The sequence below is a fragment of the Equus caballus genome, chromosome 14 (genome assembly GCF_041296265.1).
Source record: "Equus caballus isolate H_3958 breed thoroughbred chromosome 14, TB-T2T, whole genome shotgun sequence".
NCBI classification, from domain to species: Eukaryota; Metazoa; Chordata; class Mammalia; order Perissodactyla; family Equidae; genus Equus; species Equus caballus.
Genome location: NC_091697.1, coordinates 36,368,007 through 36,389,736, shown reverse-complemented (window position 1 = coordinate 36,389,736; position 21,730 = coordinate 36,368,007). Strand labels below are relative to the sequence as shown.

General features: G+C 39.2%; 1 protein-coding gene across 8 annotated transcripts in view; it reads right to left on the bottom strand.

Annotated features, from left to right (window-relative positions):
* Window positions 1-21,730, bottom strand: part of EBF1 (EBF transcription factor 1) — a 381,503-nt gene that overhangs the window by 83,277 nt on the left and 276,496 nt on the right. For 5 of the 8 annotated variants that reach the window (XM_003362778.5, XM_001503495.6, XM_023617310.2 and 2 more), the window contains exon 9: window positions 16,364-16,494. In XM_003362778.5, the coding sequence (XP_003362826.1) occupies window positions 16,364-16,494 (131 nt within the window). Of the gene's footprint in view, window positions 1-16,363; window positions 16,498-21,730 lie in introns of all 8 variants that reach the window. The other 3 variants (XM_005599256.4, XM_005599257.4, XM_023617309.2) reach the window with 1 other exon arrangement.

Sequence of the window (21,730 nt, the reverse complement as noted above, 5' to 3'; positions counted from 1 at the left end):
ATCCAAGACCCCCAACCTCTATCCCAGGATAAACTTCCCAACTTGTTCTAATCTGGTTGAACTAAGGCAAGCCACTCTAAACAAGAGAAGGACCAACGGTTCTGCTAAGTCTAAAACGTCCAAACTTCCATCATTGGAATGCCACTTTCTCAGTTTGCCATATCTTATATACCACCTATACAATTATGTACTTAACATTTTAAAAATTTATTACCTTTTTGTTTAAAATAACATTTTAAAAGGAAACTTTGTATCACTACTGCAACTGGAAAATTGGTATCCCCTGCCAAAATAAGAAGGTACTGTAGGTGGTAATCTTAAAGTTGCCATGATGTTGTTAAATTCTAGCTAGATAATGCTGACAACCTAAAGCAGTTTACCGAAAAGGGAGATGTGCTAGTGTTAGATGTTACAAACTTATTAGCCTCAACTGAGTCCTCCTCCGTTAATGTAAATCAGAAGGATTAAAAGAGAAACAAAAGGAGAATAACTTTCTCATTATGTGATTCAGTTCTACTTAATGTCTACGTCAAATCGAAAACTGTTTGCTCTGCTACCAGGGACACAGCCCCATACTTTGGGAAATACGGTTCTAAGTGATTAGAGAACAGATTCACTCTTTTGACTTAACTTCCTTAAATCACAAACCAAACAATTTGAGCTAAAAATAAATATTCTTCTGAAACTCTAGCATCTGACACTGCTTTCTCCCTTCTTGGAAGTCTCCACTTTCTTCACTTCTGTGACGCTAATTATCAGACCCAAGATTTGCAGAATGTCTGATGGTTTACCAAAGCACTTCCACATTCACCGTCTTTTAAAACCCATCCTTGTGGGATATGTATTCCAGATGAGAAAAGTTGAGGATCAGGCAAGTTAATTAATATTATTTGAAACATTAGGAAGAAAACCATTCTCTTATGCCTGTAAATAAGTGTTTTCCAGAGCTCTTCTCTTATTCATTGGTTCCTGTTTTCCTCATTTCCCGAATTTTCCTTTCTGCCAACTTGTTAAGTGTAGAAATTTCACAAGTTTTGTTCTACATTTTCTTCTCTTTTTACTTGCCTAACATTTCTTGAATTCATCCATTGGCTCAACAACCTCAGCTAAACTGACTTCCAAATCTACACCTGTAGCTTTGATCCCTTTGGCCAAGCATCAGCTTTTATGAGCAACAGAGTCGCAGAATCTCCCCAAACATGTCTTATTGCCACTTCAATCTCAACATGACCCAAGCCAAATTTGTCATCTTACTACTTATAAATGTATTTCTTGCTCCTGTGTTCCCTCTCTCAGCTAAGGGAATGTTATCCTTTAAGTCACCCAAAACAGAAAACTTGGGATCATCTTTAGTTTTTCTCCCTTCGATTTTTCTTTTAGTCGTGTTGATTCTACCCCACCTCCTCACCCATGAATGAATTCCACTGGCTCTTTGCTTCTCCACTTTCTCCTGTTCAGGTTTTCACCATTTCTTACTCAGACTATTACAATATTATAATTGCCTTCTAAATGGTCTCTCTCTATCTCTACTTTCTCCATGAAAATTATCTTCTTCAAATACAACTCATCAGGTCATTTCCTGACTCAAATCCTCAACTGTCCCCTTTGCATACAATATAGTCCAAACTCCTGGGCATAATTTTTAGGGTGTACCAAGGCCTGACAGCAAATCTCCTTTTCTAGCCATACTTCCCACTTTGCCTTTCCACATTCTGGAAAGTAGGGCAGGTGGAGACATGAAAACACCGCAGCCTTGCCCAACATCTTTGCCTTGTTCATGCCATTCCTTGCCTAAACATTTCCCTACTGACACTCTATTTGTTCTTTAAAACCTTGACCATATGTTCCCTCTTCCAATAAGTTTTACCTGATCCTAAGAGTCAGAGTGACCTGCACCTTTGTAAGAATTTATATAATTACGGCATTTATACTGTAACACTTAGCATCCTATTTTGCTTTGTGCCATAAATATTTTCCTACCCATCTTTCTCCCAGTAGACAGTCTCTGAGATCAGCAAGAGGGTCTAACTCCTATTTGTATCCTCTAAACTATTTAACCTAATGCCTTACATAGAGGATATTTCCGAAATCTATCTGGAATAAATACCTACATAAATTAGGCCAGAATTCTACTAGATGTTTGACTCCATTAGGTATAGTAATCCCTATTCATATGAACCCACTGTTCTTAACCTGATAATATTTAACTCCCATTCCCTAGCTAAGCTGCTCTTAAAATTAATTATCCAATTGACCCAGCACTCAGGTCCCTGCATGAGACTACTGCTCAGATTTCATCTAAGCGGTGGAAAAGAAGAGGATGTCTAAAGGTCTGTGACTCCAGTGAGAAGGGATAAGATGAAACAAAGAAGAAGAAAAAAGGTTAAGAAAGTGATAGTAAAATAGTACTAAAAAGCAGCCCACAAAAGATCAATGTTAAAATGTTAATAGTGTTTATTTCTGGACTGATGACATTAGATGTGATTCATCTTCTCTCTTTTCCTCCTCATGTGTCTGTGTGTATTTGTGTGTGTGTGTGTGCATTTGCACAGGAAACAATAATTATGTAAATAATTCTGGAATAAATTAATTTGTACATTTTCAGGTGTTACTTTTATTATGCAAAAAATATTACTAAAGATCAAAAGTAGAATAATATCAGTTTTGTGCAATATGTATTGCATGCAATTATATAAAAATTAGATATATATTTGAATGGAAGAAAGACTAAAAGGAAAATCATTAAAGTGTCAAGAGAAGTTACCACTAGATGGTAAAGTTACAGGTAATTTTATTTTCCTTCACATATCTTTCTAACTTCTCAATAGTAAGAAGGTATTAATATTATAATCAGAAGAAATAACATTTAAATGTTGAATTATAGTGAACAAAACACACATGGTCTCTGCAAGGTCCCAGGAGGGGCTGCCAGCACACCAAGGACATGTTGGGAGTGGTAATTATGCTCCCTCTGAGCAGCTTGTGTGAGCATCTTCTCTTCTCCTGACTCAGAGCACAAGACCAGAAGAGTCCTGTGGTAGGTGGCCAGATGAGGCACGCTTGCTGCGACCCCTGGGTGCAAAATGAAGCTGCTACGGCCATTGAGAGAGACGGATGGAGCACAGACATGGGGGTGGTGGGTGGGGGCTGTCCTCCACATAAGTGCAAGAAACAGGAGAGAGGAACCCCTCAGTGGATGCACGGAGGACTGTGGAGGAGGCATGGAGATGGAGGCAAAACTTCAAAGAGGTAGTGTGCAAAGTCTGGAAGCCCAGAAGAGGGGTATGGGAGACAACAATTCTCCAAATGGTTTTTATAAAAGCCTCCTGCAGTATCAAAAGCATGATTCGCATGGTAAGTAAATGAGAGTACCTGGTACTTAAAAACGTTAATGGAATCATGTCATAGAATTATGGAGAGAAAAGGCAAGTCTTGGGAATTACTTTCTTCTCTGAGAGCCAGTAGCACTTATTATCTGTATCACTCAGCTCACACTAAATGGACAATGGTGATGACCTTGGTGGTGACTTCAGCAGCAACAACTTTTCATCGTCTTCTAACTACATGCCAAGTACTGTGCAAAGCTCCTTCAGTGATTTCTGTCCTGTAGTAGTAGGGGCAGGTATGGGTATTAGCTGGTTCACAGACAAGGAAAATGAGTTTCAAGAAAGTTAAGAAATGTGATCAATTAGAAGTGGCGCGTCTGCCTGACTGATGACTGCCATTATAGATCCACGGCTGTCCCTCCCTACTGCTGTTCATTGTTTTCCCACAATTCCTGGCACTTGTCTTGTACTTTTCACCCTACCTCCACTGTTGACAGGGTCGACTGGGTCCTCAGTTTCTCCTAGAACCTCAAAGGTTCTGGGAACACAATAGGTACTCAAAATAACCTTTCTCATTGGTGAGAGGCTAGCTGAGAATTATTCCTCAGGCAAAACAAGAAAGCCATTCCAAGATAAGCCTTTATGCATGTTTTTCAACCAATGGGACTACATGAAATAAATGTAATTTGAAGTTCCAAGCCACAAAGCCAAAAAAATAACTGGGATTACTAGAAAGCACACAAGTGATTTTTCATTACTAGCCTTAGGATTTAATATTTAGCCTTAATCACTTTCAACACTAAAAAGTAAAAAAAAAAAAAAAAAAAAAACCCAAAACAAGCACAGACTTAAAGAGAAGGAGCAAAAGGAAGGAAAACTTTCTTCTCTGGAAAAATAATTATATTTATGACCAGAAAAAGCCCAAAGCGGGCACTGGTACAGTGGTTTTTAGGTGTTAACCCATCCAAGGGTCTGGGTTCTAAGGTAGGCCGGCCCATTCGTCCACTGTCACCCTCTGTGCCTCAGTTTACTGATCTCATACTGCACTGACTTATCTGCTCTGCGGGAGTACTTATAATAATAATGTTAAATATGCTTTGTGTTTGGGTAGAGCTTCTCAAGGGACCCTAAAGCACTTTCCAGATTAATTTTTTAATTTATGTATTAATAATTCTCACAGCAACCTGCCTCCTCCTCAATTGGTATAATAATACCACCTCTTTTGAGATAGGCAGGGGGTGCTGAGTGATGGACATGAAGCAGACACTTAAATAAGGAAATGGTAACATGAAAGCATAATTAAAGCTTTGAAACCGAATAGACAAAGGAGTTTTCAAATGACACCAAAGTGGCAGTGACCACACAAGCAAACTTATTTTCCTTCCAATCTAGAACATTCATCTTTCTGTAGTTAAATATGGCATTTAAAAAATATTATTTTCAGGAGTTCCTGAAGGAAGTTGAAATATGAAAAGTGTATATTCTTGGTGAATGTACCGGCTGAACCTCCATATTCTATCTCTATTCCGCTGAAGTGGATACAACATAAATCAGGGAATGCCGGCGCTTCTCCGGAGTTCCTCAGTGTATTCTGGTTTGTTCCTTAATCAGAGTTCTCTGGGTTTCGTAACATAGATTTTTTTCATTCCCAAGAACTGCCTGTCTCCAAGGCAGTATATGATTTCTCAGGGAACGTGAGAGAAAGCCAGTGGAGACATTTACTGTTTCACAAACATTCTGGTTTCCTTTTGTCCTTTCAAGAAAATAACTTTAAACCAATGTTTAGCAAAATATGTTGGGTCACATGAATTCCCAAAGATAAACTTTATGTATGAATGTCAGAGGAGACTCTTGAAAATAAAGTCTCAGGAATTGAGTTAAATGGGAGATTTAAAACCTAGCTTTTGAACAGTCAGCAGTATTTCTTAAAACTGCCTGAAATTTTTCTCATATAGATATGGCCACAGACATGGACACGTAGTAGAGAGATGGAGATATATTTTCCTATTGATTGTCTGCATCCCTCAACTAGACTATAAGCTCCATGAGGATATGAGCTCTGTCTTGTTTTCACTACGATTTGCTCCCGCAATTTTAACAAGGCCCGGAACTAGTAAGCACTTAGTTGAACACTGCAGTTGCTGAACACTGAATGAATAAATGCCATGATTCCATTAACCACCACTAATAATTAGGATAAAGATTCAATAAAGTTCCTGATAAATCTAAAACAACGAAATAATCAATACCACTCCATTCAAACATCAAACCCATTCAAAGAAAAAAAATCTTTTTTACTTTGCCCCAACAAACTTCCTGGTATTCTCATTAAGCATTCGCAAAAATATACTATTCAATTCTTCTGACTGAGAAACTAACCAGGTCCCTAAATCAATGCAGTTAATTGTATGAAACAAAACAGCAACAAGATCATCTTTCAAAATAACAGATTTGGGAGAAAAAGGCTAAAATAAATACATTATACTTCAACTACCTTTGGTTTTGTGGGTAGATTTATTTATTTATTTTTTGATAATTTATTTTTTAAATAAACTTTCTCCAGCTCTCTTCCCAGGATGTAAATCTTGTGCCAATTGGGCCCCATTAACGACTGGATCCCATCCTGACCATCTGGGAGCTGGAAAAGCGCTGGTGAGTTCCTGAGGTCCAGAGTATTCCAGAAGGAGAGGACTGGACACCAGTAACGCCAGCCCCTGTGGTTTGAAACTGCACAATGAGCTCTTTCTCAAGGCTTGTTTTTCTAAATTCAGTCAAGAATGAACATCGTTCCCTACTCAGGCCTGGCTTAGGGTCCTGGGTTGCTGCTTGTTTGTTTAAAAATTAAAATATAAGAGAAAAAGCAAAGCCAGATACATTTATGGAAGAGGCTGAATGTTATCAAAGTTGGAAGTTTGCAGGGCAGAATCTTTGCCTATGAAATTAGGAAAGAAAAATATAAGAGCCAAAAGACTGATAGATGGGGGAGCAGGGAATAAATTCACCTTTCACAAAAAGACTTTTAGGGTCTTTCAAAGCTCTAACAAAAGAATATCAAAGTTATAAGACACTAAACTGAGACTCATTCTAACATTTTTTTGTATAGTTCATATTGCATACTGTATACATTGATACTTGCCCATATATTCAGCAATTCCTCATTTAACATGTCTCTTCAAGAAGTGAGCTCTACAGAAAACCCAAGGCAAACCCCTTTTAATACTGTGCCACTATAACGGCTTTCACTGGAAGTCTTTCGAGAATGCATTACACACATCTCACTGTTTTAGAGAGAATATATTGAATATAATTGCCATCTCTTTCTTGATGACTCAGGGTCACTGTCATTATGAACAGTCATTAAAGTGCTGCACAGTAATATAGTTCTGCATCTGCTTTTTAGGTTTTCCATTTCTGCCCTTGACATTAAGCTGTCACTTCTGCTGTCACTGAGCCTGCTTCTAACAACTTGCCTCTAGTTTGCTCCTTCTAATTTGCTATGACCTGAGAAAAAGATAACACAGTTTGTTAAAAATAACTGTTCTGGTTACCTCAAAGTCTTTTATTTTGTACACTTACTTTTTTTGCTTACTTCTGGTTTCATGCTGAATTTCCCAGAGTTAAGTTTGTTTTAACACTCTTCTCTGGATAAATGAGGTTTTACCACATTCTTATTAGATGGTGAAGAGATGACTCCAGAGTCAGATGAATTTTGGTTTAAGTCTAAACTTTGCAAATTATCAGCTGCGGGACTTTTGCAAAGTCATTCAACCTCTCTGACCTTGAGTTTCATTATCTGGGAAGGGAGTGGGATGAGGGGAGAGGCCTAGCTATCTAATTAGTGTTATTATAAGGATTAACGCCTGGAATGAGTTTAGGAGAAGGCCTCACTGATATCCATCATTTGAAAAAAGTGTTAGTTTTATTACTACTTAATCCTCACCATAACCAACAGATTTACACTAAGGTATTTATGTGCATCCTTATTGCACAATAAATATATCTAAATATATACTACCTAACCACACATGCATTATCGAAAACTAAACTGCAATCTGTCTATCTGGTACTGACACTTTGAAACATCATGAATACAACAGATGCGAATAAGGAGCATTCGTTTGAATGAATGAATAAATGAATGAATGAGTGAATGAAAGAAGTAGCGTCATTCAACACCATTTTGTATAAATTTGTATGAATTAATGCCTCTGATGTGCAAGGCTCTGTGCTAGACACTGTAGGAGACTGAGCTGAATTTAGCATGAATCCTACCTCCAAGGGAGAGAGCACGCCCTTAAATCACAATAACTAAAGATAGAAAGTTATAAGGAACATGACATGGTATGGATAAGGCCACATAGGAATTTAGAAAGAAAAGAATATATTCAATTCCTAGAGCTGTGAGGGAAGATTTCACAGACAAAAGTTGTAATTTACTGGATCTTAAAAGGCAGAAGGATTTGGGCACAGAGAGGAGGGAAAAGCATAGTAGAAGGAGGAATGACGTAAGCAAGACAAGAGTGCAGAGGTGAAAAATCACTAGGGGCATAAGGAGCAGCTAACAACTCAATGTGACTGGAGTGTAAGTTAGGATGATTAGTGGGCACGGATGCTGAAAAGAAAGGCCAGAGCCTTAAAGGGGCAGGCTTGAATCCCACACTAAGGAGGTGTGGCTCTAGGAAAGAGGAAGTCAGTAAGGCTGCATAAAGAGGAAGACTTTAGTTCAGAGCATCAGGGAGCCATTCCAGCAAACAGCATGGAGCACACGTATGAAATGGACACAACACCACAGAGATATTCATTCTCTTCATAAAAGTCACGTGACTGCACCAGGTGTGAATTCTGTCTTCGACTCATGTTAAAAGTAGAAATGCATCACACTTCTTTGGTCTCCATTTTCTAGCAATAGGCACTCCCGAATGCACTGCAAACAACTAGCTCAAAATGTCATCCCAAAGTCATCCCATAATTATCAACGTGGAGGACAGACTTCAAGTGCCTTAGTCATTAAAAATAAAAATATAGACTCAAGCATTTTTAGGAATAAGGTGAGCATGGTTGTAACTACGTAACTGTATTAAAAAGGCCATTAGACTGTTTTGTTGTTGTTGGTGGTGGTGAGGAAGATTCGCCCTGAGCTAAGATCAGCTGCCAATCTTCCTCTTTTTGCTTGAGGAAGATCTGCCCTGAGCTAACACCTGTGCCAGTCTTCCTCTATTTTGTATGTGGGCCACCGCCACAGCATAGCTGCCGAATGGTGTAGGTCCACACCCAGGATCCAAGCCCACCAACCAGGGCCACTGAAGCGTGCAGGACCCAACCACTATGCCACAGGGCTGGCCCCCCATTAGACTATTTTGAATTTGTTTTTTTTTAATATGCTGGCTCATATAAAAATGATTGCCCATAAAATAACTTGGGATTCAATGGTGTTCTTCAAAATCGCATTCAAAGTTTAATGCAACTGATTCAGTGCTCTTTTTATTCTTTACAAATAAAGTGTAAAGTTTTGCATTAAGCTTCTTCCACTTAATAGGTGATCAATAAGCACACATTGAATATAGACTTAGCAACTTCCATATTTAGGAAAAAGCAGGCAACTATGAATTATTTTAAATTATGCATTTAATCAACTTTGAATTAAACTTATACATGTAAGCTTCAATATATGTAAAACAATGACAGCTATTTACATTGACCATATCTATATTATGTTTTGTGTGTGTGTGTGTGTGAGGAAGATTGGCCCTGAGCTAACATCTATTGCCAATCCTCCTCCTTTTGCTTGAGGAAGATTCACCCTGAGATAACATCTGTGTCAATCTTCCCCCACTTTATGTGGGACACCGTCACAGCGAGGCTTGACGAGCGGTGCTAGGTCCGTGCCAGGGATCCGAACCTGCGAACCCCGGGCAGCTGAAGCAGTGTGCGAACTTAACCACTATGCCACCAGGCCAGCCCCTACATTATGAGATTTTGAAAGAGATGATATTTGAAATAATGTCTTTCTCCACCTTTCCTAATTTTCTTTTTGATTTTAGTGGAATTGTTTCTCATATAAATGTGGTATAACAGACGTTAGAGTGCCAATGCCATCATGTATAAAATTTGGGAGAGTTTGGTAATATAAGGAAGTATATTAAAAGACTACGGAAATATCCTAAGAACACCTGGCACAAGAGAAAGCAGAATGAGGGGACGTGAGTGTCAGGAGAACGGGGCTACAATGCCAGCACTAAGTAGCCAATGTGTTCCCAGGACAAATCATCGAACGACTCTGGAGCCTCTTTTTCTTCACATCCAAAATAAAACAGCTGCACTCAATGACTCAAAAGGTTCCTCAAAGCCCTCAAAATTTTGTGACTCTACACGTGGTTCAGTAAAAATCAAGGCTGGACAAAAAGGCCTGAGAGACTTCCAATGGGAATACGGCGGAGTTGTAGCCATTCATTTTTTAACGTCACAGAGGAGGAAATGTTATTTTTTATTTACCACCCTTCCTCTGAGCTACGTGTACTAATGAGAATGGAAAGCAGAGATAAGTAAGAAGAAGGAAAGAAATCAAGAACTGCATTTATAACCTTGTTTTTCCAACTTTTAGGTTCAAGCAGCAAATTTGCTTTTCAGCCCTCAAACTGCCATTTACCCAACTATATTCACCCAAAGGTCTCCCTCCTCGGCAGCTTCTTTTGACTTCTCCCTATCTCTGGGAATGCAGCTGAAGAAAATATTCATCTGGATGAAAACGACAGTGTGCCGCCCCGTGTGAGGCTAATTGGTTCAAACAGTGATGAAACTCTGGCTTCGCCCATCTGAGCTAAGTGGTCCTGGCAATCTTTAAATATAGCTGTCCTACAAAATCACATGGCATCTAATGCCAAGTGTGCACTGACTAAAACCAGATGCAAAATATGAGAGAAATTCTGTTCAGAGCCTTGCAGCATTAAAGAATAATGGCTCTAAGCATTCCTTGTCTAATCTGAATAATACTCTGCAGATACTTCAGACGATTTTCTCACATCTAGGCCAGCCCAATCACTTCATGATTGAATTTCATGTCTTTACTTCATTAACATGAAATCCAAATGCACTTCAGTCATTGCCAATATATGTTCCTGTAAGGTGATCCTTGGAAAAAAAGGGTTCTGTGGTCACAAAAGTTTGGGACATGCCACACGCTACATCTTAGACAAAGTGCATGTTAGTACTTCAAAAGCTCTGCAAAGTCCTAGAACAAGGACCAGTTGAATTTACTTGACTCAACATTTTCTGAACTTACCAGGGAAAACCTCCTTCCCTCATCTCCCATGAGGTAACTATTGATATCCTAAAGATACATTCCATAGAACTATCTGGAAGATGAATTAGAGCAACATCGCACGTGGTATAAGTCTCAGATTTATATCAGGTACCAGAATCTGAAGTGTAGAGAGTAAAAATATTGACTAAAGACATATCAACAGGGAGATTCAATTTTGTGGCTAATTAAGTGGTTTTGATGAAGTTCAAAGAATCTTTTTGCAAATAAACATAGTATTTGTATAATGCAAGTGTGTTCTAAAGGTAAAGAACAGTAGTGGAAGAAAAGAAGCTACTCCCCACCCATCATCACTCCCCTCTTCTTACTTTGGGGGGATTCTCAAGAGAGTAAACTGTAGATAAAAGCAATTACTACAATTGTAGCTGATTTCAAAGAGGATTTAGTCTAAGCCCCTCATTTTCAGGTGGGGAGACTAAGGCCCAGTGACCAACACTGACTGCAACTAATATCCAGGTCTTCTGACTGGCTCCTTGCCCACCGCTATGCCATGCAATGGAAACCTTTGCTTGGATGATTGTCTGCAGCTCCCACCACCCTCAGCTCCTCACCAATCTCACCACCGTACTTTCTTTACACACAGCTTAAATACCTTACGCTGTATAAATTCTCTCAGAGATTTCAGTGATTAAATAAAAGGATTGTGAGAGCCTAAAATGCCTAGCACAGAGATCCATCCATACATAATAGGAGCTTGATTGGTTATTCAAACAGTCTACTTCTGACTACACCCCTCTCTCTGCCTTCGAGAACATTGCCTTGAATTTTAAACCACAAATTTAACACTGGATTATATTATATAAATATATTATGTAACTCTCTAATTTGCTTCTGGGAGGCAAGCTGTCTTTCCAAATAAAACACCGGATCCCAAAAACCCTAACTTTAATCACCCATTCTACTTATCCCAGTGCTAGGCACCCAGCAGGCAAGCCGGTCAGTGTTCAATGTTTAGAAATCAGAGGAATTCAGGAGATATTAAAATAATGATTAGCTCTACAAACCGGTAGCAGGAGCCCTTCCCTGCTCCAAATCATATGTTGGTGGAAAAGCAAAAACAACCAAGTACATCACGGGTCAAGAAAAAACTCAAGTCACATTAAACATTACCATATATTAACCCTGTGGGTTTTCCTGGGTTTGTATATAAAACTCCGCAAAGACTTTTTTTTAAGTCTTTTGGGTAAGGCAGGATAAGCACAAGAGTATCAAAAAAATAATTTGCGTTCTAAAAAGAGAGACAAGAGAAAGGGCAAGAAATAATAAAGAGTAACAAAGATAGTGAGCCAAATTCACAAGAAAGCCATGTGGTTCAGTGCAAACTGGGAGCTGGCAGAACGCAGCCCTGAGTTAGGAACAATGGAGTGCCACCTTTCTTTTACCCAGCCCTCAGGGGGCCATCAGTGAGCTAAACTGAACTACTCATTTGCAGAAGATTGGGTTGGTAGGGGAAGAGCACAGATGAGGGTAAATTAAGCTAGCCCTATTTTCTCTGGCTCTTTTTTAAATTCTTTAGCTAAAAAAAGACTCCAAATAATAGCATCAGCTGCTAATCTAAAACGTTATCTGCTTGTCCTGGCCCACCAGCCTGCTTCCTGAGTGCTTTGGGCTATAGAGTGAGGAAATGGAGAAAAGATAAAAGTTTGTTTAAAATTAGAAGTACTAAATTTTAGAGGTGGCATAACCTCAAGAGATGATGTGGCCCGCGGACAAAGACTTTGGATAGAGAGGGGTCTTACTCTAGTGATGAGGCCCAAACAGGTTAACTGTTTTGCCTAATGTCATTTATGTAGACAAAAGAAGAGATTCTCTTCTGCCCCTAACCAAGGCATGTATCCTTCATAAAGATAAAGTCTTCCTGGAAGCCAATGGCTCCAAACATGAACGTAGACAACTAGAAAATGGAGGAATCGTTCTTATCCCTCTGATTCTCTACAGGCCAAGTCTACCTTACCTTAGAAGGCGACACTAACTGCTAAGATACCCCCAGCACAAGCATCGATGGCAGTGGCAGGCATTACACCCTGGGCCGATGAGATAATGCCCTAGGGTAAAAATTTGGGCATTGGCTAAAAGATGAATGGTTAAGAAGGTGAGCCCTGGAGTCAGACTGTCTGAGTTCAAATACCATCTTCACCACTTGATAACTGACCAGCTTATTTGACTTCCCCAAGCCTCGATTTCCTCATCAGTAAAATGAGAACAGCACGGTATATAGATACTGGGAGGCTCGCATAAGAGCCAGACCAAATATTTAGCACAGTACCTGGCAGGAACTCAGTGTTCAATGAATGTTAGCTAATTCTAGTCATACTCTGCATTTTTCTATAGCTTTTTCATAGATATTTTCTCTTAAACATTCACAGTATCAAGTTCTGATTCTATCCAATGGAAGCCTATAGAAATGGTTGATAATTGGTTTTTCCCCTACCAAAATAAAAGGCACTTATGCAATTTTATTTGATTAAAACTATCACCGTAGGGCCAGCCCAGTGGTGCAGCAGTAAGTTGGCACATTCTGCTTCAGCGGCCCAGGGTTCACTGCTTTGGATCCCAGGTGCCGACCTACACACCACTTATCAAGCCATGCTGTGGCAGGCATCCACATATAAAATAGAGGAAGACGGGCACAGATGTTAGCTCAGGGCCAGTCTTCCTTAGCAAAAAGAGGAGGATTGGTGGCAGATGTTAGCTCAGGGCTAATCTTCCTCAAAAAAAAACAAAACAAAACCAACCACCGTAGTTACTACCACCATTGCTTTTACTACTACGTCTTCTATTGTACCACCTGGATTACTCCACATCTTTTTTTCTCTCCTCTTTCTGTCCTTCTTCCCTCTCTCAGGATTCCACTTGCTCTCTCATCAACCTGGGCTTTTATTTCCTTTGTAAAAATATAAATTGTAGATTAAATCCCATCTCTAGTACTATCTGGCTGTGTGATGTTGGGCAGGTTTCTTAACCTCTCTGACACTCAGTTACTTATATATAAAACGGGAATGATTAGAGTATTTAACACAAGACTATCACGAGGATTAAATAAAATAATATGTAAAATAATACTCATAAAGTGCCTATACATGATAAACACTGTAACTTTGAGCTATTTCTCAATTTTTCATCATTATAATGGATGTTTGGATTTGGAGCAGTACTAAATTCTCTTCCTGCACTAAAAAAAGAGAGAAAAATCATACTTGTCAAATACCTTGTATGAAAATCTAACTATATAAATAGTTTAGAATATTAACCAAAAAGTTCATCTCTGCAAGCCTCATTTTTCTGAATGTCAGGACTATCCTCTATCCAGACACCCAACTGCTAATGCTGCAGGGGATTATTTATTTTAAAAGAATATCTGCTCAAACATTTTGGGAAATGATGTGGTAAGTTTCCACCAGGAAAGGGCCATGATTGACTTATGACATAGCCACAAATGAGAGCAGTTTGGGAGGAGGGGATGGACAAAGAAGGAGCATATGTCCCCCACCCTCAGCTCCTAGCTGGAACCACGCAGATCCACTGCGAGGGGCTTCTGGCACATTCAAGGCAGTGGCAGTGGAGGGACGGAGGAGGGAAAAAGATAAAAGTATTGCTTTAATGGGTTTTCTTTCTCATGACCTGCATCAATTTTGTTTTATGAAAACAGCTCCTTTAAAGCAATTTGGATAAATCTAAGTTAGAATTTAACCTCCCTCACCTGTTCCCAAAAGAGGGCAAGAAGGTGGAGAAACCAAGAGAAAACAGGGGGACCTTGACTAGGAACAAGGTGGACATGCATACTAACGATTTCCTGATGTGTCAAAGTCCTTATTCCACAACCAGTGTAGCGTTCTTGGGCTAAGGCAGGCACACGGTTTTAAAGGAAGCTTCAGACTAACCCACCTGATTCTCAGAGGTCAATAAGACTTACTGCACACTCTGAGCCCCACCTCTCAGACCTTACTTTACAATGACATGGAGCAAGAAGTCCATATTATACTATTCTTCCCTTCTCCCAATTTCCATAATAAGCAATCGAAAGAGGGAGAGAAACAGATGAAGATACAGCCCACAAAACCTGAGAGAGACTGTCCTTGCAAGGACTGCTGTCTTCAGCAGGAACGAAGACACCAGGCTGGCAGCAAAATATGCCATGTATGTGATGCTTCTAATTTTACAACCCAATGGTTCCAACAAAGAATGGGGTGCAGCTGGCAGGGGAAACTCAGTCCACCTTTAGTGTCTGGGATGTTCCAACTTGGACAACAATTAGTTTAGTGGACTGAGAGGCCCATCTCTGATTCAGCTTTACAAGAGCTTTGATTCTCTGGCCAAGCACATACTGCTTGTTGGCTACACGGGAAATACAAAGGCAGTGGCAGCATGAGTTGGCAAGGGGCTTGCCTGAGTGGGTTACTGGCAATAGGAAGTACACATAGAAGGCTTAGAAACAAGGACAGGCTCTGCTCTGGAATGATAAACATACTCAACTATCATAGTCTTAACTCTGCATATCTCTATGGGCCTCTAGAAAGAAAAAAGAAATAAAATACCTAAATGGGCTAAGCAGTGGTGTCATGGGAGGACAACTAGAAATGGAAATAGAAAATCTGACTTCTAGCTCTAGTTATGCTACTGACTTCTTTGTGTGGCCACATAACACTTATATTCTGTGGGCTCTAGATGGTTGCTTTCAGGTCAAGTAACCATATATCTCTAAGTCTCAGTATCCTTATCAAGAAAAGATACAGTCTAAGAGTATTTACCTCATGGTACAGAGAGAAGATTGAGAGGATCTATGGCAAGAGCCCAGCACAGTGCTTAGCATAGAGTAAGTCTCCATAAAGTTTATCGGTTCATATGACTACCTTATAAGGCAAGTGGAATGAATGAGCTCTATGGTACCTTGTAGCCCTAACATTGTTTTGACTCTAAACTTTGGTGAGATGAATGAGAAGGTGGTCTGGGCATGCTGGCTAAGAAATTTAGGTTCATAATTTGGAAAGCAAAGGCAAGTTTGCCATGGCATCTATATAAAGATGATGTTTATGTTTTGTAATCTTAAGCTAATGTTGATTATTGCCAGACAAGTCAACTGGCAGGTTAAAATAATGATGACAGTGCTGGAAAACACTGCACAAATAGAACACAGCCATTTTCATATGGTTGTAGTCACACACTGAGATGACTGACAGCTATAAATTCCTAGGGCTGGAAGAAGTCCTGGGTTCTTCTAGGTTCCCCTGGCAAATCACTCACTCACTGATGAAGAGTCACTGAATAAGTCAAGAACCACTTACACCTGATTTATTACTGTCATTTGAATAGTGTTCCTTGAAGATGGGCCTACAACAGACTCCATCTACAAATATTCACAGATGACTACCTCACTAGAGTTTGAATGGGGCTCTTCCTATATATTTTGTGACTTTGCATTTCCTTTCCAATTTCCAATATACAATAAGACCTCCATACCATGGCAAGCCCAACAGATCAAACGACAAAACAAAAGCATTCCCAACGCTTATGGGTCAGGGGATGGAAGTCATTCCAGTAGAAAGTGTTGCCTCCTGGTAAACCCAACCCATCTTTCCTAGTTCCCCAGAGTTCTGTAGGCTGGAGCTGGCCCACCCAGAGTGGCACCGCTAAATTCTACACATTCTATTAGAAATTCAAGTGTAGACAGTATCCTCAACTAGACCAAACTATTAGATATTAATGTTCAGACAACACCTACCTCACTCCAGACCAGCATGGTACCGAATATGACCTGTAACCCATCAAAGAAATTGTCCCCTATGATGATCACAGTCGCGCCTCCCGTCGTCCATCCTTCACTCGGGCTGATGGCTTTGATACAGGGAGTAGCTGCTTTTCAACACACATGAAAAAGAGAAGGAGTCTTCTGTTAGAACCAAACTTTAATGATGGGAGACTTGAGAAAAAGAAAAAAAAAAATCTTTTATCTTTTCACTAACAGAAAGTCCCTCAAGATCTCAGCATTTCCTAGCCATATTATTAGGACCTGAAACCTAAGGGTGCCATCTCAGTTTTTAAAAGCATTCTTTTCATTGTTTCTATTGAGATACACATATTTTACCCAAATCGTTTTCAAACCTGAAATCTTATGAAATAAAACATAGAAGCAAAATTTAATTTATGAAATGCTAAAGATTAAAAAAAAAGGTAACTTTTGGAAACACACTGGAAACCTTACAGAATTGCTTCATAATTACATATATTTCCTGAAAAGAAAATCTGTAGATTTTTAGATAAACATTTCTTCCCAATGGAAAGCAAGAAAGAGAGGAGGCTGGAATAAGAAATTATCCTTGCTCCATGCCTTCTATCTGTAACACTAACACAGCAACATTCCTCATTAAAAATTACTGAGATTGTTTTCAATAAATGTCATGGATCCCATTTTCTAGATGCAAAGTATGCAGGTCACTCAGGGTGAATTATGTAACCAAGTAGCTGAGTCAGGGCTGAACCACAGACAGTCCCATGACCTTGGCTTTGTAGTCATTCTCAGGCATAAAACTCTAGAATGGACTTTTTCAAAATTTCATATCTCTTCTCTTTCCACTACAAATGGCCCTCGGAGATGGGAAACAATTTGCAAATACTGTGATGCCAAACAGACTGGAGGTAGTTTGCCTGATGAGCATGGCATGTTTTCAACAGAATTACTGGCCGTAAATGTAACTGTAGGATTATGTCTTTGAAATCTCTCAGAGGGCACCTTCATGCCACCAAGGATTTTTAACTTCACAATGCCATACTGTTGTCCTCATGATTACTTTTATAAACAACAGCAAAGCAAAATTCTAAAGCAAAGGAGACATTGCACAAGGAGAGGAAATGAGACCCTCCTCTTTAATAAAACATTTATTAAGTAGCCAAGACTGACTTTCCAAATACTGAAGCCAATGAGAGCACCAGTTAATTTTAACGGGAAAAAACTGGCAAAAAATTATTGGACTTTGCCAAATTTGGCAAAACGTCATGCTTTAACTTTTGCAAGAAGAAAAGAAAATATTAAGCTCAGCCCGGTGGGACCATTGCTCACGTGCCACCACACAAACAAGTAGAATGGGTTTGATTTTGATTCAAATTAAACTTATAAAATTGCACACAGAAATCAGGAAATATCCAAACTAAACATTTCATGTTGGCTGAACTCAGAGTAATGCATTTAAAACTAAAACTGGGCAGTTCAGATGCCTTTTCTCTCCTCCACTTTCTCCCAAAAACAAAATAATTAATCAAGAAAATGTAAACCATTCATGACTTGACAATTCTCATCCAATTTTTAACACACAAAGGTTGTGACCAATGTTCCACAGGCATAGGACTTTTTCTTAAACAAAATTCTTCTTTAAAAGTAAAAATGTTTAAATGCATGATTGAGGACTCCCAAACCAATGGTCGAACATGATATATGATTTCAAGTGATTTATAAGAGAAATAACTATGTTTAACAGCCATGTAAAATTGTCAAAACAAAAGCAGTTTGGAAACATTCTAGTTAATGTCTCAAAATCTTAATTCTTAATTTCTAACTCAGTTTACTTAGTTGCTAGGGTGGAGCAGAAAAGGTGTCGCTAACTCCTAGGATACTTCTAAGAAGAACAGGATATTGGTTTAACTGAACTGGTCCTGAAAGAGACCTTCCTGATGGCAAAGTGTGGAATCTAATGGTATCATTAAACACTGACCCAGTGATCACCGTCATAAACCACGGAATAGTCTTGGTGTTTATATCCGTATTAGCTTTGGGATTTATTTTAATTTTTTAAATTTCATTTTTTAATCACACAAGTATATTTCTTTAGATACATATGGTCTCCTTCAGGCTTTCTCATCATTGCCCAGAAGGAGGCCGAAGGGTGTGCTGGTGTGTCTTTGAGAGACTCTCCTAAAGATGATACAATAGCATAGGGAAGACCAGCTGGCTTTAGACTTGGCCCCTCCCTCTTCTTTCCATTTGCTGTTTGTAGGTTACAAAGGCATGTAAGTGCGTGTGTGTGCGTGTGTGTGTGTGCGCGCGAGCTTTCAAACACTTCCTAAGGTAAGTGATAATGTTTTCAAATTTTGTGAGCAATTGTTCAGAAACAAAGCTATATGATTAACTAGTCAGAGAAAAGAAAGAGCATCAAGCTTCCAGAGATAACCTGTGAGGAGACAAGACGCTATCTTCCTAGTTTTTTGGAGGAAAAAAGCTTTGAAGGAAGTACTCCAGGAAAAGAGTGACATACCCTGGATGCATCCTAACTCTATACTTAACACCATCCACTACTCCTGCTTAGAGACTAGACGCCATTCTTAGAACAGGTAAGTCATGCAGCCCTTTCTGAGTTTAGACCTCAAAGGATTCTAAAGATGCTTCTATCTATCTATACGTCCTATTAGTCTTGAGAAGAAGCTCTGTGGTACTTCCCCACTGGGAAGTTTGGAAAATATGTAAAGGAATCATGGGCGGTCCCACTGTGAGAGAGGAGCAGGGAGGGGATGTTACTGGCATTTAGTACCTGGAGATCAAGGATGCTAAGTATCTAACAATACATGGGATAGTCGCCCAAAATGAAGAACTCTAAAATGTCAATAGTGCAAGGTAGAAAACACTGTGACTAGCTAAAGGGATCAGGCCCAGGAACAGTTGTTAAGAACTCACAGATCCACACAGGCCAAGTCAAGAAACACAAACGAATAATGCAACTCAGGATTTCAGAACAAGCACGAGATGGATGGCCACTGACACTCAGAATTGGGGAGGCAATAGGAACTGGTGGGGACGCTGGTCAATTACAGAATACCTGCCCCATCTACAGGTAGCAGCTGCTAGTCAGCTCCAGTCATTGGTAACTCCACACAAACCCAGGCCCAGTGTGTCTGGTCTTCCAATCTTTTGAAAGAAGATGGGAACCCAGATTTTTATGTGAAATTTCCTAATCTTTAAACGTTGGCAACTAATTGAATATTTTTTTAAATGTGTAGGCTAAACAAAATGTTTATGAGATAGATTTAATTCATAGAGTACCACTTTACATTTTTATCCTAGTCATAAACAAACTTGCCAGATTAAAAGCAGCTCAGGAAATACTTGCAAATATGCCCAAAACTACAGATACCCAAACGTTCACAGTAGTGTTGACAATAAAATATGCAAGAGTCTAGGTGCCCCCAACAAGAGACTGGTTAAATAAACTATGGTACATTCGTACTATAGAATATTGAGTGTCATTAGAATAGATGAAAAAAAATTTCTATAAATTGACATGGAAAGATGTCAAAATACGTTAGTAAGTAAAAAAAGCAATTTGTACTCCAATGGATAGTGTGATCCTACTTACTTAAAAAAAGTGATATATGTGAGCCTGTGTGTGCATGAGTGTGTGTGTGCGTGTGTGTACTTATGTGTGAACAGGTATGATAAACAAAGTTCTGGAAGGATATACACCTACTGTTCCCAGTGGGTACGTATGAAAAAAGACTGTGAATACAGTGGGGGTTGACAGAGGAGGGAGACTATTAAATTTTGCTTTACAGATGTCTGTATGGTTTGAATTTTTTTCAATAAGCACATATTAAGGTTATATGTTACAATAATAAAAAATTAAGTGAGAGCAGAGCATTTAATTCTGTGAGAGATAAAGGTTGTACTTTTTAAAGCAAATTGATACTAATTAAAAAAAAAAAAATCCCAGCTATACTAACAGACCCTGAGACTCTCTCTGCTTTTTGGGTAAGTTTTCTCTGAGAAAGCTCAGAGAACATCTGAAGCAGCCAAGGACTTGTTTTTCTTTCACTCAGGATATCCAGAGACGCAGAGGGAAGACAAGGAGTAAGAGAGTTTTTAATAGTCACAGTGGATGTACTCAACAGAATTTGAAGGTGTAAAGATTTATGAAAGAGTTCAATCCAGCCCAAGAGTGTAATCACCAATACAATTCTTTCTCCAAGAAAATATTATGGAATAGAGAGGGAGAGAGGATTTGAATACAAAACCACTTTCACCAGCCAAATCTTGATTTAATTAATAAAAGATTCTTTCTTCCTCACCAATGAATTTTCACACTGTAAGTATCCACAAGGACAGTAAGCCAATTCCTGCTTCTAAATCTCATTAAAAATAAAAGTTTGGATTTTGAGGTGGGGCTTTTTTGCGTCTCTTTTCTTTTTTTTAATCTCTCCCCCCACCCCCAACAGCCACCAAAACAGAGGAGATTTTCCTTCCTTCAGACTATGACAATAACATGATTACCCCACCACAGTTTAGCATAATGGCTCTGAAATGCTCATGGCACACTGCAGAGTTAAAGTGGAAATTATTAGGTAGCTCTTCTTTGTTATAATAATGATCACTCTACAAATAAAAGCTCTTCTCCCAAAGGTACTGCAAGGCACAAAATGCTAATTCTGAAGATTATGTGTGCGCTTTTATTAAATATTACTATGCCCTGCCTGTCTGAGGGCTTCTCTGCCCTGATTGTTTTATGAGTACCATGTTAATGTCATTCCCATCTTGCTAGCAGCAGGCACACACTTTAGCGTTTGTATGAGAGTTGATCAAAGGCCACGTGCTGGGGGAATTGCTGAGAAAACACGGACAAGCGATAAAAATCTAACAGATTAATTGGTTTAAATTTCATTTCAGGGTGTTGAACTTTGGCTCGGGACTCTAATACTACACCGTGAGTCAGGGCCTAATTACCAGATTTCCAATTTGCTTCTGAACAATGGTCGTGGTGAGAAGGAAAAGAGAGGGAAGAATGAGGAAAAAAAAAAAAAGAAACCGTTCAGCCTCCAGTATATATTTAACAACTAATGTTCTGTGTGCAGACAAGTGCACCAGGGGACATTTGCTATCACCTGCTCTACATCCAGAGCATTCCTATTTCCTTCCAACAGCCACGGAAGGCAGGAGAAATCACAGATGCCCTCAGCAGTTTAAAATCTTCTGATTTACACAATCAATGTTACAAGATTCGAGAGCCAGCTTACTCGCATTGGAAGCATCAGGCTCTTTATTAGCAAAGAGAATTTATAAGCTGGAATTGCGCCTCAGCCTCCAATAGAAATGATCTATTTCATTGATAGA